The sequence below is a fragment of the Micropterus dolomieu genome, linkage group LG03 (genome assembly GCF_021292245.1).
Source record: "Micropterus dolomieu isolate WLL.071019.BEF.003 ecotype Adirondacks linkage group LG03, ASM2129224v1, whole genome shotgun sequence".
NCBI classification, from domain to species: Eukaryota; Metazoa; Chordata; class Actinopteri; order Centrarchiformes; family Centrarchidae; genus Micropterus; species Micropterus dolomieu.
The window spans coordinates 14,864,786-14,882,060 of record NC_060152.1 but is presented as its reverse complement, the minus strand read 5'-3'; the positions used below and the strand labels follow the sequence as shown (position 1 = coordinate 14,882,060).

General features: G+C 40.8%; 1 protein-coding gene across 2 annotated transcripts in view; it reads left to right on the top strand.

The window, feature by feature from the left end:
- Positions 1-17,275, top strand: part of rprd2b (regulation of nuclear pre-mRNA domain containing 2b) — an 18,947-nt gene extending 1,672 nt beyond the window's left edge. Inside the window, exons 2-10 of one of the 2 annotated variants that reach the window (XM_046044823.1) lie at positions 8,562-8,691; positions 8,862-9,109; positions 9,264-9,316; positions 9,450-9,576; positions 10,613-10,788; positions 11,089-11,374; positions 11,512-11,769; positions 12,428-12,592; positions 12,748-17,275. In XM_046044823.1, coding sequence (XP_045900779.1) covers positions 8,562-8,691; positions 8,862-9,109; positions 9,264-9,316; positions 9,450-9,576; positions 10,613-10,788; positions 11,089-11,374; positions 11,512-11,769; positions 12,428-12,592; positions 12,748-14,756 — 3,452 coding nt within the window. In that variant the 3' untranslated portion in view covers positions 14,757-17,275. Of the gene's footprint in view, positions 1-8,561; positions 8,692-8,861; positions 9,110-9,263; positions 9,317-9,449; positions 9,577-10,612; positions 10,789-11,088; positions 11,375-11,508; positions 11,770-12,427; positions 12,593-12,747 lie in introns of both variants that reach the window. The other variant, XM_046044822.1, reaches the window with a different exon arrangement.

Here is a 17,275-nt window from a genome sequence, read left to right as displayed (position 1 = left end):
TGGAATTTACAGTTTGTCTGCATACTATTGATAGGATAGGTGGGCCTAATGGCAACATTATGCCAGTCCAGTATTACGATTACTGCTTTATTAAATAGACATTACAACACAGAACCCATCTTGCAGCAGTGTCAATTTCCTTCACATAGCTCTGGTTTATGAGGTATTGGGAGTCCTGCATGTAGTATTTAAAATACTTGTGATAAGATGTCCAACTTTACTATTAGGATTAGATGTAAGTTAAATATTACTTCTTACAATTTACATGACACATGTGCGGCGTCTAGCTTAATTTAATAAGAAAATAACCATAGTTGTCATTTGCAAATAAGGGTTCTTTGGAGGAGTTGAAATGGAGGTAACACAGTGGTAAACGCCACTGAACTGCTTTTACTTCTTTAGCTTGTCGCCAGTTTATTGGTTATGTCTTCACTTGGTTGTTATGTGAAATCACAGGTCATTTTGTCTGTTATTGTGGTCTCTATCCCCTCTAAAGCTGATGCAACTTTTGGAGCAATGGTGTTGGGTAATGTAATGTGTAAAGATTACTACCGTAATCCCTCTCCCCTGCCGCCCCACCACCTGCCCCGCCCTGCTGGTATCCGTTCAAAACATTGTCGGACCAGCAAGATTGCCCAGTAACATTGCTCAAAAAGTTGCCCCGTGTATCATCAGCTTAAGACTCGGCCTCATGAATAATATGTCCGATGTTGCTATTCTGAACATGTGGTGTTATCATCTTCTTATGTACAACTAAATTATGCATGTAGCTGTCTTATAACAGGTTTACAGAAATGTGTGTTGCAGAAAGCAAGAAGCTTAAACATTTGAAGGGAAATTATTGTGTTATAAGCAGACTTGTTTCTAAAACCTAGAGTGATGAATGGTTCAGTAGCATTGCAGATTTCATCAGCTTCTCAGCTGAGTGTGGGGAGAACCAGGAGGCAACGGAGTACACCACATATATTTTGCTTTGCCGATTCATGTTTGTGAATGCACGAATAAATGTAATGAATGTTGCTAGTGCTTGATGAAGGAATAGCTTTAATATTGTTTTGTTTTTACCAGAAATTGGACATTTTGTCTGTTGGTTGAAGACTTTGTCAATCCCTCCAGGAATTCTTTTTTTTCTTTTCTTCTGATTTTGTGTAGAATAAGTTTGTATTCCCTACGTTGACTAGGATTTAACCTAAATAGGGAATCTTTTTATATTTACTCATCACTGTGGCAGGTGTTTTTGGAAAGAAATGCCAGTTGGTAGTACGATGCTTGTTTTGTGTGCGGATCGATGGCCTTTTAGCATGAAGTGAATATCTAGAAGCTGTTATATAATAGGGATGCTCCGATACTGATATCGGATATCAGCACGATACTGACTCAGATAGTTGGATCAGGTATCGGTGACAAGGATGCCGATCGGAAGCAGTGCGCTAGTAGACCTGAATACTTTGCTGTGAGAGCTAACATAGCATTTTGCTATGTTTAAGTCAAGCCTGATCTTCCCTTAAACATAAAATAATGATTCCCAGTCTTTTCATTAAAGTGAAGAATACAGCTTATTAATTTTAAACTGGTATCTGATCGTATAGGTTTTCTGACTGGAAAAGCTGGATCAGGCATCCATTTTATATAGCAAATCAAATATTTGTTGTTAATTTTTGGAGCAGCATTTAAAAGATTTATAGCCTTTGCTTGAGTTTTGTTACTTGATGTTAATTTGGATGTTTATATGTATGGAGACCAATGTAATGTGATAATATAGGAAAATTTACATGAAATATAGGTGCAAGGAGTTGTTGTTGTTGTTCACACTGTCCATTTCCAACATGAAAGTGTTTGTTTCCAAAACAATCCTCACCCAACATATATAATTTTTTATAAGCGTGAAAGTACAAATAATAATAATCCACATTATGGAATCGCCACTGGGGGAATGTGGAGTTTCTAGCACAGTCTCAAAATCTGGCTGTTCTTACTATACCCTGAACTTTATGCTGCAGGTCTGCCAGATAGGCCGCAGCAGTGCAGCATTCTTAGCTTTAAATTATTTTAGGGGGTTTCTTGTTGAATTGCCAGTGTCTCAGGCAAATCATTATATAGGCTTTTTTTTTTATCCCTCCTGCATCACTGCCTGCAGAGCAGTGCATGATAAAAGCTTATGCTGACAACACAGTGAACTGCTGCGTGCTGCCTGAGCCATTGTTTTCCGATGCAGAGCAGTGCCAGCTAACCAAGAAGCAATCTACTGATCATCATTTATTGCTGGCTGTAGACTCTGACATGTTGGGTTCCATCTCCAAAAGTCTGGAGATGGAAAAGGATTTTTTCTTACACTGCAGAAAACCACTACTTTGCGTTAATTTCATCACAGAAGACCAAAAAGCTCTTCTGTGACTAAGGAGAGCGTCATCATATATTGTCTAAATACCCACAGTATACCTTCAGCACCGCTGCCAACATCAACATGCGTCTCTGGAATATTTGATATTTATAGCATATGTTGTGTTTTGAATACTAGAGGTGCACCAGACAAAACTGTAGTATCAATATTTGTGCTTGGCAAGTTAACTTGTTTAATCGATCCTTTATGAGGGCACTGCAGTGTTTATTCCACGAGATAATAAAGATGGTCCAGTGTTAGTTGAAAAATGTTACTTTCAATGAGGATGATAAAATGCAGGATGCATACGTTTAAGGTACAGTATGGTTTCATGAGTACCGTTAGTACATTATAGCACAGTGTTATGTTTTAGGATAGGTTAAACAGAATTGACCGCACATTCACATCTAACACATTACTCACAAATACAAAGATTATCAATATAATTACTACCCGAAATCAATTCTTGGCATCAGATGATTCGTTTAATGTAGTTTTGTGATTGCGATGGATCTGAATAAAATCTGCTGTGTGTAATATCAAAAGGGAGCAAAACAGTACTTTTGAAATGGGGAAATAATGTTCTGTGTGTTTTCTTTTGGATTTTATGGTTTCACAACTATGTCTTTAATGTATGCATGTATTTGAAATGAAAACAGCCTACCCCATTTAGATTTAGGCTAAGATTAAGTATTTGAAAGTATTGGGTAAAAGCAGTATGATATTTAGGGAAATCATCTATTTTAAATACTTGACATAGAAAATGCACAGCAAATTACTTTCATTGATACATATTGAACTTAAATCGACCAAAAATTAAAGTGGTTGAATATTCTTTCTCTTTTTTTATGGTGTTGAGAAAACCATACATCTAATATAATCTAACAATCTTGTGTTGATGTTGTTTTAAATAAACGTGTATCCTCAAGTAAAGTGATAGTATACGGATAGTTGCTAAGTAATTCTCCTTACCTCATGAGTATGCCCCCTCAACTTAAGTGGTATAAAGACCATGTACCACTTAACCTGAGGGTGGGCATAAAAGGTAAAGTAATGGTCAGGTAAGAAGGATTACTCAGTGTAAGATAAGCGTAAGTTATTTAATGTTAAACCAATCAATCACAGATGTCACTTGCTTTGTAAGAACTACTCATAGCAATGATATGTCAACTTTTGGCAGGTATAATACTTGTTGTTGTCATTCTTAAAATGTTTTATATACACTGAACAAAATTATAAACGCAACACTTTTGTTTTTGCCCAGATTCATCATGAGCTGAACTCAAAAGATCTAAGACTATATGTACACAAAAGGCCTATTTCTCTCAAATATTGTTCACAAATCTCTTAAAATCTGTGTTAGTGAGCACCTCTCCTTTGCTGAGATAATCCATCCATCTGACAGGTGTGGCATATCAAGATGCTGATCAGACAGCATGAGTATTGCACAGGTGTGCCTTAGGCTGGCCACAATAAAAGGCCACTCGAAAATGTGTTGATAGATATATCAGAATAAAAGTACAGCTGATTGCTGTGTTTTGTGCTGGATTTGTGGTGCTCCGAACACTCCTGTTGCCAACAGGGGAGTTGCAGAGGGCCCTCTGTTGGATGAACTATGCAACAACAACACTCATAACATGATTGAAGGATCGGCCTTCCCCCTACTCCGTTCATTTTTAGTTGTCATTTATGGGTTGTTATTAACACCGGTACCAATTTATTTATCTGCAGTTAGCTAGTTTTCATTCTTTCAAGTGTTTTGTAAACTCTGCGTTGGATGGTGGAAGGGAATTAGATTTATGACAAATCTTCTGTAAAGATACTGTAATTTGAGAAATCTATCATTTTGATGTCATAGCTGTCTGTATGTTTAAGTGATTCAGAGTGTTTGGCCTTATATGTGCATGAAAGTGTATTGAGGTTGGGCAGAGTTTCCCCTAGGATGGAGTTGTAGCAGCAATAGTAGAAGCGTAGTATGTCTGAATATAAAATGGATATAGAAAGTAGCCTAATGTTAAGTAACATAGTAGCTTAAGACACAGCCTGCAGTATAAGCCTCTGCAATTTTGCTCTGGAATCTGAAGGGGAGGGGAGAGGTTTGCTAGCACAGTAGGCTAGATTAACTGCCAGAATATTTTCGCGTTCACCATCACTTTCTGCCGCTCAGAAAATCAAACACTCGCTACACACCTCCCGATTCGGAGTTACGCTGCTCTTATAACAGCACCTGTCACTTAAATGTCCTTTAAAGGGATACTATGCGATTCTGTAGAGAGTTTTAAAGCAGAATCCACAGCGTCTGCTGTCCGAGAGCATGTTAGCCTCAATAAGAGGGTATGTTTTAGCAGCACTGTAGAAGATGTGACAAAAAGCCTGTCAGTATTTAATGTATAATTATGTATTGAAGCAAAATACTTTTCTAAGCCTAAATCTAAGATACGGAGTCTAGCTTATTTATCGGTAGGAATATCGAGAGGAACTTAAATAGTTACAATTCGTGAACAAACGTCATTAAACGAACGACATGTAAGCACACAAACGCAGCATCCAAAACACAGCAGAGTAAAAAACTAGCGAGTTATTTGAAATAGTTTTTACAAAAACACAGTGACTGATAAAAGTTCAGGTTAGCACAGTCTCCCCGACTGTTTTTATACACGGCCGAAGTCAATGCTAACTTTGGGGCTAACCTCCTTCACTTTATTCAACAGTTGGCAGCAACACACGGGAGCTCCTCTTTAGTCCTGAGAAGCTGCAGTCTTTATTCGCCAGCCTCTGTAATTTATACTGTACATTTACTGCTGAACAAGCCTTATTGCTGACCCGTTTCTCTATATTCACCGGGACACCGTTCACGCACACGCTCCGTCTATTCGTCCTCCACCACACACACACACACACACACACAGACCGCTGCGGCAAAGCTAACCAGCTGGGATCATCACAAACATGACAACAGACAAACAAGACTGTAATAGCCTACTGAACCTGTCGTTTATGTGGAACAGCAAAGCTAACGTTAGCCTACTCACCCGTCCATCAGAAACAGAGGACCTCAGCATCGGTTTTCATTCCTTTCTAGTCTCGTAGATTTATCCAGCATTGAAACCCCTCACAGATGTTAACACAGGTCTTCCCCTTGCCTGGCCATATAACTTGTCTCACAATTCCTCAGGCCTTTCCCTCTTTGGCTGTTTCTCAGCCATCTTGACAGCTAAAGTCCCGTAAGAAGCATGTTCAAATGTACCGCTGTTTGTTTACATTCTCTCTCTGACTGCTTCGTGCGCGCCACCGCCACCTGCTGCTCGCTCCGAGCAGCTTTGTTTCTGCTCAATTTACAGACCCCAGGGGCTGTGTAGGAAAACCGGATTTTATTTTTTCAGAGCACACGAAAAACAGAGAGCTACCAACCCATGAGGAAATATTTGCCGAATTTAAGTGTATTGGATAAGAATCGCAAAGTATTCCTTTAAAGAATGGGGAGAGGAAGCGAGCCAAGCGACGAGTGTTACCGTACTCGCATATTGTGTGAGTGAAAATTAGTAGCACATTGATATAATTATGATTGTGTGAAATTTTAGAAGCGGTGGTCATAATATAGCAGCGGCGCACCGCCGCTCATGAATGCATGTAGGGGAAACACTGGGTTGAGTTATTGTCTGTTGTTCAATTATACTCAAGTGGCTGGATACAGCTCACGAAACACGCATTATTTGAGGCATTATTGTGAATCTGTTTTAATGTACTGTCAGTCTGATTGTTGCTCCTTATTGGGTTTAAATAATTTTTAAAATGGGGGTAATACTGATTCTAATATTTATTAAAAATATTTGAAGAAACTATTCTAGAAAGGGATCTCTTAATGTGTTGTGAAACAGTGAAGAGCATATTTGCATATTGTCTGTGTGTGTGTGTGTGTGTATATATATTTGATCGGTGTTAATAGTAACTTATGTATATGATGCTCTGTTGTTTCTGCACGGTTTCTTTTTTTGCATTCTTTCCTTCTTGCGGAGCTGATTTAATTAACATATGTACAATTTGCACTTTGCATAGACTATAGCAATGATTTGCTGGTGAAGTATTCATCTTTTAGACTAACTGAGATGTTAACCTCTGCTAAAATGTGACATAAGATACATTGACACTGCAGGCCTTAGTGCTTAAATCAGATTTATTGCCAAGATCTGAATTTTTTGTTTGTTTTTTTTATTTTCCTCCATAAGACTCATGTGGCCATGGCCTGAAAGTGACTCGCATGCGCAAAAGAATTATAAGTCACACGCAGCATGCTTTTGTATGCATTAGGGCTGTACATAACGGTTATTTTTCAGATCGATTAATCTATTATTTTTTTGATTAATCTAACGACTAATTTTGTGTATTCTAAAGAAAAAATGTTGCCTATTAATCGATTAACATACCAATTTATCCAAAATAAATATCAAAAACATGTCTAATCAATAAATATTTTATTCAATCATCCTGGTTAAGCACATTAGAATGACAATAATAGCATACCTTAAAATGAATCCAATTTCCACGTCACTGTGGTGTTATAATAACAATAACAGACATTAGGCTACTTTACTTAAAACTTTAAATGTTTCTGACATGGATTTATTTCTAAATTGAGTAATGCAGTATGATAAATGTATTTCTGCATCAGTTATCATACTGCAAAGAAAACTGGAACGATTCACAGACTGTACAGACGGTCACACATTGTCTGTAATGTTAGATTCAGCTGTTTTCTCGCTCATACATGGCTTTTAAATAAACAGAAAATATAAAAAAATAAAGAAAATGAAAACAGCTGAATGTCAGATAACACCTGGTGTAACGTTATACTACCATGACAGCAGTGGGGCAGAAGAAATACGTGCTGATAATGTGCCGTGCTTGTGTGGAGACAGAAAGTTAACACGATTTGCGGTGCTGCCGTCTGTGTCCACCAGGTTACTTTCGTTTCACGTGTTGATTCTGATTCACGTATTCGTGGAAAAGAGTTGTGCTGCAGTGAAGCTATTTCCAATTCAGAGCTCACAGAGCAGCACGTTGTTGAGTGTCTGTCTAAAATACTCCCAACCTTTAGACGATCGTAGGCGCAGTCTTGTTGCTGGAGCTTGTCCAGGGGAATCCCTGCTAACACCGGATGCAGCGACGCTTCGACGCATGCAACATATTTACGTAATCGATTATCACCCGAGCCCTGGTATGGATTTAAACATGGAGGCCAAAGTGGTTAGCGTCTACAGTTTTATTAAATTGATTTCAGGTGTAAGAAGGGGAATTCATGAGCAGATGATGGGCAAGGAGAAAGAGAGGCTTTTTGTCGAGCGATTTGTTTTACACTTTATTTCCGCTAGTCTTTCTGTCACACACCGCCTTTACAAGCAAAAAAAGTTCAAACCCCCCGACTCCAGCAAAAGTGATTGATAAAAATGAAATCATTAACAACAGGGGCGATTGGAATAAAACACAAATTCAGGTTATCAAAATAGCCTTGCTTGCAACGCTGTTTCTATTCACTGACAGTAATTGATTGATGGATAGATCAGAAGGCCTAAAAGGTTTTGGGATGAAGTCCAACTGACATTGAGGGGCTGAGATATTAGTGTATATGATGGTGCACAAATTTTGTCCGCCGCATTAAAAATAATGCTAATATTATAGCCTGATACTGATTTTGATATGAGTTGTTTGCTTAAAAATTCAGATGTGATTGATTTTTTTTTTTTTTTTTTTTTTTTACAAAACACAAGCTAAAAGAACAATACGTTTCATCACGATCCACAAGATTTGATTTCTAAATTAATGTTACCAAGATATGTACTCATCATCATACATGTCTGACATGTACTCTAATACTAATACATCTGTGATAAAATAACATTGTACCAATCAATTTATCGGTGGTTGTTGTTCAGCTATAAAACAATCACCATATGGATATCAATTCTTTCAAGTCTTGCAAAAAAATTTAGTAAAGTTGGAAGTCAACATGTATACAATAAAATTGGAATATTTTATTCCCAAATATCGGCATCAGCCGCACAATGCCAACACAGGCTGGACATTTTTACTTTTTTTTGCAGGAGGAATTTTGTCTGTAAGCATCTGTGTACCCAATAGGAAGAATTTAAACCCTTAATCTTAACCTTCATCTGCTTTGTTTCAGCTGACAACAATCACCGCTTGAATCTCTTCTACCTTGCCAATGATGTGATACAGAACTGCAAAAGGAAGAATGCCATTGTCTTTCGTTCATCCTTCGCAGAAGTCCTTCCTAATGCCGCACAGCTCATCAAGTGATTACAGTTTTTATTCAGCTGTAGTGTTGGACCAACACTAAATATGTTTTTGTTTAATGTACATGGCTGTTTACTGTTAAATGTCTGGTCTACATTTTATGCCTGTCCTCCCTTTCTGTCAGTATTGAGATGTGTAATTTTGTGTTGTCATTTTTTGTTATTGTCAGAGACGCGAAGGTCCGCAAGTCGGTGGAAAGGATTTTTGTGATATGGGAGGAGAGGAGCGTGTATCCTGAGGAGGTCATTGCCCAGTTCAAAGCCAACTTGAACAGAAAGGAGAAGGAGCGAGAGAAGCAGAAGGAAAAAGAGAAGGAGAGAGAAAAGGAAAAGGAGAAGGAGAGAGAAAAGGAGAAGGAGAGAGAAAAGGAGAAGGAGAGAGAAAAGGAGAAAGAAAAGGATACTCCACTGGCAAATGGTCAGTTCGATACTTTTCACTCACACCCTGAAGTAGTCATGTTAATCAAATCTAAAAGTTAAATAACTTGCTAACATTTAAACCATATATTCATTTATTATTAAAGTATTTACAGATTGTATGTTATTAAGTTCATGCTTCTTTTACTCACCAGCCCCAACAAACACCAAAGCTGCCCTCAAGTCCAAGATTGTAGCAGAGTTCACAGTAAGTCTTGTTTATTGTTGTTTTACTGTTTGTTCTCGTCACGTTGTCTTACATGTTGCAATAGAATGGGTCTAAAGCATTGTAATTGCTGTCAACTTTATTCATTTGCTTTATTCATTTCCTTCTTTCCCAGCCCCATTCCCTCATTGAACAGTTGTCGAGGTATAAGCGAGCAGTTGCAGAAGAGGAGTTCAGGGAGAAGCAGCTGGCAGCTCTCAGGGTGGATGTATGCAGCACGGAGGCTCTCAAGAGACTTAAAGGTCAGATGTCACCGAGCTTATTTATGCCACATCACACACGTATTGTCCTGTGTACTGTCTGAAGCCAAAAACACATTTGATATCTGTGTCCTCTTCATGACATGGCATGAAGACGACACAGATATCCCCTCTATGGGGATTTTAAGACCAATTTTGATATAACCTGATAATCCAATACAGCGGTTTTCATTTCAGAAAACAAATAACATAAACGAGATTATCGGTAACATTTGTAATGTGTAGTTATAAAACCTCACCAGGGTAAGATGACATAATGCAGTTTAAAAAACTTTTCTTTTATTGTTATAAATAGTATAGCTGATTATGTCAGCTGATTGCGGTGGTATTCCAGTTTGTTGACAACAGTTGCAGAGTGCCATCTGGTGGACAAACTATGAAACGACACTCAAACACCCATAAGATGAGTGAAGGCTCCGTCTTCCCTCTCAGTTTCTTTTTTTAATTGTCATTTATTCATTGTTATTAACACAGACATCAATTTATCTACAGTTGGCTCATATCGCTCGATAACATCAGCACGCCAATTTTTCGGCTGGGCTCTAGTCAAAACACACTTTCACACTGATAGTGGAGATGTAATAGGAGTATTTCTGCAAATATGTCCTCAGTAAAAAGTATTTCCAACAAAATAATGATTATCCTCAGTAAGCAGGATATTGTTTCTGGAAAGATGCTGCTGCTGCTGGGTTTTTAATTTTCTGATGTGATGAGTCCCAGCACTGACCCTTTAACTGTTGCTGTTGGTTCAATACATGTGTTCTGCTTTAGATTTTAAAACAGAGGGAACATTGAGTTTTCTGTCACTGAGGATTGTCTTTGGTGAATGCTTTGTGTTTATGTTAGATGACCCAATACTGTTTTGGGAGAAAACGATGTTGCTGCTTTATTGAAATTAATTAACATCTTACATTCCAAATTCAGTTTCAGAAGTCTTAACAAAGGTTTTTATAAATGTAACTTTTATAAACCTTGTGTCTAACTTTTTTGCTTGTTTGTGAATTGTCTCCAATTCCAGACAAGGCGGGAGGGAACAAGTTTGCTAAGGACGTTGAGGATGGCAGTCTGAAGCTGCAGGAGTTTGTTGGCTTCCTGGACAAAGAGCTGAAAACGGGGCCTCCTCTGCTGGAAGCTTTGGGAAATGCAGACATTTTCTATGAAATGCAGTACAAGGAGGTTAAGATTGTAGCCAATGTGAGTGTTGGGTCTAACCTAAAAGATTGTTTATTTTTGCTCTTGTGGTGAGAGATGGAAAATAGTTTAGCAGACAATTAGTTTGTCTGGTTAATTTAAGTGGCACAGTTTTTCTATTTAATAGAAAATTATTAACAAATTAACAAAATGGTGACCCAGACATTTACTTTACAGATATCGATCCTATAAAACAATATAAATGTTACAATGGAGCCAAGTTAGCTGGAACATTCTCCTTAACTCCCTCATATCACCTGTTTAATTCTGTTTCCTCTACTCTCTTTCTGCCAATCTGCTCAGGCGTACAACGCCTTTGCCAACCGCGTGGCCAGTCTTAAAAGGAAATTGGATTCCCTCAAGTCGACTCTACCTGGACCTGAGGACTCCCCCATCCCCTCACCCTCTGAAGATGCCCCCTCTCCCACTGGCTCTGAATCACCCTTCCTGGGACTGGGGGCTAGCAGAGCCCAGGTGGATCCAGAGCTGGATGGCAAGGCCATGGATGAGGGAGAAATACCCAGCGACAACAGAGACACGGAGGACATGGATATGTCTGATGAAGAGGCTGACGTCGCTGCAGCAGGGGGTTAGTGGCTATAGAGTGTTGTGTAGTGATGTGATAATTGTCCTCTCCATATACATCCATATTAGGCTGCCCAGTGGAATTGTTGTGTGAATCAGATTTGAAAATGTATCGTCTTTTTGAATTATTTTTACTAGCAGATGACAAGAAAGACAAGGCGCCTGCTGCTGTTGCCAAGACTACAAAGTCAGACACAGCATCAAAGCTTCCCACTATACCTACAAAAGCTTCTAAGACCATAAGTGCTGCTGCTGCTGCCACGGCCACCCCAGCGACCCCCACCTCTGCTACCGCTCAGAGTGCTCCAACAACCCCTCTGGGAGTCAATCTGGAGAAGGTGGACCTGGGGAAGATCAGTTCCATTCTCAGCTCACTCACATCTGCCATGAAGAATACAGGTGTGTTAAGGGGTTGGGAGGGAGATGAGTGTCTGGTAGAAGACCTTGTGAGACAGAATGTAACACATGTTCTGATAAATTAATGAATTGTCACCGATGGTATTTTCAGTTGTGTTTGAGCCTTAAGCTACTACAGATGTGTTACGTGAAACTTGAACCTGAAAGTTTTCTCCCACAGCATCAAGGGCCTTGTGATTTTGGCCTTGATATTTGAAAATGTAGCTGACTACTGGCATGACACATTTTTAGGGGGTATGAGATATTTATTATTTGACTGTATTTTAGCTCGAAATGACTTTAAAAAATGTAATTTTTTTTATTTTAGAAGATAATTATAACCTCTGCAACATAGTTTTGAGTTATTTAAATTGTGTATTGATCAGACCTTGTGATATTGACTCTAAAATGTTGAATATGAGACTGAAAAAATACATTTGAATGAAATTAATACATTTTATGCCAGAAAGTGATTATTAAATTAATGTACTTACAATGTTTGAAGTTTTATTGGACAAAAACAAAAATTGGTTTCTGACTTGGGGTAATAATTTGAGACATTTTGGATCAGATGATTATAGGAATAGAGAGTTGGGAGACATAGATTATGTATAAAGAACATTTAAACCCATCTCACTCTCAAACATCTCAATTTTCTCAGCACCTAGCCCTGCTCGGCCGTCTCCAGGGACACCGACCACTCCCTCTGGCCAATCGGCAGCCTCCAAAGCGACCCCTTCGAGCCCTGCCCTGGCCAGCATCCTGTCACGTGTTGACATCACACCTGAAGGCATACTCAATGCTCTGTCTAAAACAAACACAGCAGGTACCCAGCCTAGACGCCCATACAATACACTTAAATATTTCATGATTTTTTTAGTTTAGTAGATATAACTAATCATTTAATTTTTTCCAATGTCATCTCTTTTTTTTTCTCTGACCCACCCCCAAACCAACCACCCTGTTTCTGTCTTGGTGCAGGTTTATCCTCTCTCCTGCAAAGTGTGACAAACACCTCTTCTGCTCTTCCCAGCCGAACCTCCCCAGAATCATCAACAGTTAAAACCCCAACCACCCCAAAAATAAAATCCACAGTGGGGAACAGCCTCAAACGAGACACACCTGGGAGAACCAGAGACTGGGAGAAAGAGAGACAGCAGTCCCCTCCCCCTCCTCCACCCCCTCCTTGTCTCCCAGCTGCCTCTGTCTCTCCCCCCAGCCTAGAATCTAAAATCAACAGTTTCTTGCAGGGTAATCCAGGTTTTAGTCTCGCTCTAGGTGATGTCAGCCCCGATGGAGTGGATGGGACCCCAGTGAGAGACGAGGCTGCTGGCACCCCCACCCAGGATGAGATTATGGACACACCTAGTAGTGTGCCAGAATCTCTAGGGTCATGCGGAGGTCATAACCTCTCACCCACAGCCTACCGCAGCGACCCCTGGGATGCTGTGATCACCCCATCGGGAAGCAATAGCAATGGAGACTTTCTGGGCTCCTCCTCCTCCTCCTCCTCTTCACGGTATGGAGCTGGGAAAAAGAGCAGCACAAAACACGATGACGTGATGAATGCGAGGAAGCGGGTCTCCTCCTCCCCCAGTCACGAGAAGGGTAAGAAAGATGGACAACACAGCCAGTTAAGGATGATGGGAAACAACAGAGCGAGTGGAGAAAGGAGACACTCTGCAGGCTCTCGTAAGGCAAGCACTGGCTCAGATGATGGAGGTCTGAGTGGGAAAAGAGAGGACAAGGGGTCTCCCAGTGTGGGTGGGAAGGAGGGCCAGTACCATCGTATTGAGACACTAGTGTCACCCTGCACTGAAGGGGCACCCATCCAAACTCTAGGCTACTCTAACCGGCCCCTCGCCGGAGAGCGCATCAAGACGGTAGAGAGCATCCGCGTGATTGGCCGCGGCTCTCGGCAAGGCGGAGGCCCTGGTGGTCGGCCAGGTGGAGCAATGTGGTATGAAGAAGAGGAATACATGGAAGCTCAGCCTCCCTCACCCCATGCTGTCCCCCCTCCTCATAACATTGGCCAGGGTGGCACTGAGGACATGACACCCTCTATGCCTCCTCCTCCCCCACATCTCCTCCTCTCACATCTCCACCTTCCTCCGTCCCATCCTCACTCACATCCTCCTCCCCAAGCTCAGTTCCAAATTCCCTACCACCCAGAGAACATGCAGACCCCTCTTCCATCACTCCTCCACCAGCATCCTCCTCCTACAGCCCCTTACTTCAGCGCTCCTCCACCCATCCCTCGACCCCCTCCTCCTCCCATACAGCAGCGTCCTTCCCCTCCACCTACGCACTCCACTGTGCCCTCTGCAGTCATGGTGGGGGGAGTTTTGGTCCCTGTTGGCAGTCCCCTTTCTCTTCCTCCCCCAGTCAGACCTGAAGGTTCAGAGCGAGGTGGCATGGGCCCCAGAGGAAGCAAAGTAGGCCCTCCGCCCCTCATGTCATCGTTGCTAGGCGAGCCCCCTAAATTGCCCCGTCCTGGCACAGTTAAAGAGCCTTTTGTTCCCCGCCATGCTGCCCCTCTCCACCGCCCAGGTACCCCTGGTGTTCCTCTGCCCTTACTGGGCAGAGTGAAGGAGCCTCTGAATCTACCTCTTCCATCCCCCTCTCCCTCTCCCACATCCTCCACACCCTCTCCCTCCACGCCTAATTCCCCTGCAGTCGACAATGTCCCCGTTCGCCTCCAAACTCAGTCCACTGCCCCGCCTCTCCACAAGCCCCCCGCTAGTCCTCCAGCTCAGCCCCGCAACCAAACTTCTAACCCTGTTCCCCTCCTCAATTTACCTAGTCCTCGACCCCCAATCCTCTCAGTTCCCATCCCACAGAGACCTCTGCTGCGAGGCCGAAACCCCTCTCAGCAGGTTAACCAAGATCACCACATAGGGGGGTTTCGTGGGGGCAAGCGGCCTGGCCCTCCATTCACAGGTGGTCCCTTCCATGCGCAGAAGAGACCCTTCCTACCCCCACGCTACTGAAGTGGTCATCTATGACATGCTGAACGAGAAGTGAAAACGCCCTGCACTGATGTGCAGAGTGTGTGTTAGCCCTGCTGGTATGAGCCCAGATGTCTTTACTCTGTTAATTAGCTGGAATTAAAACTACCTTAGGTTGTGTGTAAATAGCTGATTAAATCTTCATGCTTCAGCTAGGTAGCCAGCCAGTCATCTTACATTGTACAGTATGAGGTTATCAGTTACATAGTGCAGAGTGTTGTGTAACAACCCTCAGTCTATCACTTTTTCCATCTCTTCGTACACCATAGATAAAAGTTTTATTAGGTCTGGTGCAAGAGTGACAAACCCTTAGGAATCAAAGACAAGATAGTTCAAGCAGAAATGAAACTATACTTTATTTAGAGTTTGCCTACCAGTGTGATTGAGGGTTAGTTTATTTCTGAGAGAGCGCATGAGAGTGAAAGAGACAGAAATGGGTGTCATGGGATACAGAGGAGAGAACCTAAAAGCAATAGTTTCAACAGTTTGGGAAATTAACTTATTTGCTTTCTTACAGTTACGTGAGAATCTCAATACCGCTGATATCTTTCAGCTACATACGAATCTACAGCCAGCAGCTGCTTAGCTTTGCTTAGCATAAAGACTGGGAACTAGGGAACAGCTACATGGATCTTTTCTAAATCTCACTAGTTAACACATATCTCATTTGTATGTGATACTTGTGTAGAAATGACAAGTTGGGGTTTTGCAGGAGATATTGTGCTAGCTGCCTGCCCTTTTCCAGTCTTTATGCTAAGGTAAGCTAACAGTCTCCAGCTTTATATTTAACAGGCACATATGTGATCTAATTTACAGCAGGAAAGCCAATAACCACATTTCCCAAAAAGTCAAATTAAAAATGTCTGAAGTGATGAAAGTATGTTCCAAAGTAATCTCCTCTTGTATGAGTGTGTGCTGTGTGTTCTAAAATGGTATTCCTCATTTGAAATAATGAGATTTGTGTTGCAGCTGAGGTTCACACATGTTCCTATTTCAGGAGTACCTGCTGTAAATAATATTCCTCTTGCTCAACCTTTTCCGCCCTTCCACTCTCCCACTGTATATCTCTTAAGCTTGTAAATATAAAAACTGAGATGATACAGCCTTTTCTCTTCAAGCTCTTGTTTCTGTTAATGAAGACCATGATCGTCACTCATGTGCCCTGTCTTTACTGTGATTGAGGCCTGAGATAAGCTTTAGCTCCAGAAGAATTTCTCTGCATTATCTGTCGCAGCTTTATGTCTTCCTTTTTGAAACCGCCATGCAGAAGAGGAGGGTGAAGAATTTTATTTTATTTTATTTTTAAAATTTTTTATTTCCAACAAAAATGTCTGCCTGTGCGTGCTTCAAGTTAGACCGAGTCATGAAGAAAACTCCATAGTGGAAGGCGGGTGGGTGGGTATTTCAGCCTGAACCACACTCTTGCTAGGCTTCAACATGTACTGACTTGAATAAAATCCAGAGTTTCAATTCAACCGGGGGGGGTATTTGGTGACTATCCCTTGAATTGCGCTGTTGTAATTAATTTGCGCTGTTCGGCTGATTATTTTTTTTTTTTCTTCCTACCTTTTTTTTTTTCAGAATTTTTTTCCATATATTTACACAGCTGGTGCCATTTTCATAATGCATTAACATTTTTTGTGCTGTTTTTTTTTTTGCTTTACAGAATTGGCAATTTTCCATTTGCAACGGCACTCACAGATGGTATCAGGGGGGTGAAAACATTTGAGCTAATTAGGATTGTTTTGAAAATGGTTTATTTAAATACTCCAGTTATTGTGGCCCCTTCTTCTGTTTTTTTTTCTTTGCTAATTTCATGCTTTTGCCCTCAAGCTCCTTGTGCTCACATATCCAGAAACACTTGTGCACCTCTAAACACTTCTAAGGGTAAAAAAAAAAGTCTTCACAATAGTAATCCTCCCTGTTGTGCAGGAGTCATTGCTGTAATGCTTCCCTCTGTTCTGCACTGATGTAGTTTATCCCACGCAGTGAGAGGTGCAAGTTGGGTGTTGCTGCTCAAAGCCTCTCATGTTTTTCTGATCATGGAGTGTGTGTGCTGCAAACGTTACGTATAAAGTTGGTGAATAGATACATTGTAAAAATGTAACAGAGCCTATTCCTCACTGCAGTGTTAGCCCATACTCAGATTTCTGATGTTCTGCTGAATGTTAAACAAGTCTGTTACCACCCTCTGTAAACTGTGTCTATATCTGAAACAGCTAAATATCAACCCAAATCAGTCTGGTGTGTTCACATTGCACAGATACAAAGCTAGATTAATTGTTATAAATATCTTACTGCTTCCCAACCACATACCAAGTTCAACTTTTTGTTTAAAAAAATTGTCCCTGTAAATAATTTCTCTCCGTTTTCTGTTGACCTTCTCTGACAAATTGAGTTTGAAATTGACTGAACTTGTGACAAAGCTGATGGTCTGTGTACATTTGATAAGTTTAACTGCTCTTATTGCTGTTATCATCAATGATGCTATATCTCTGGTC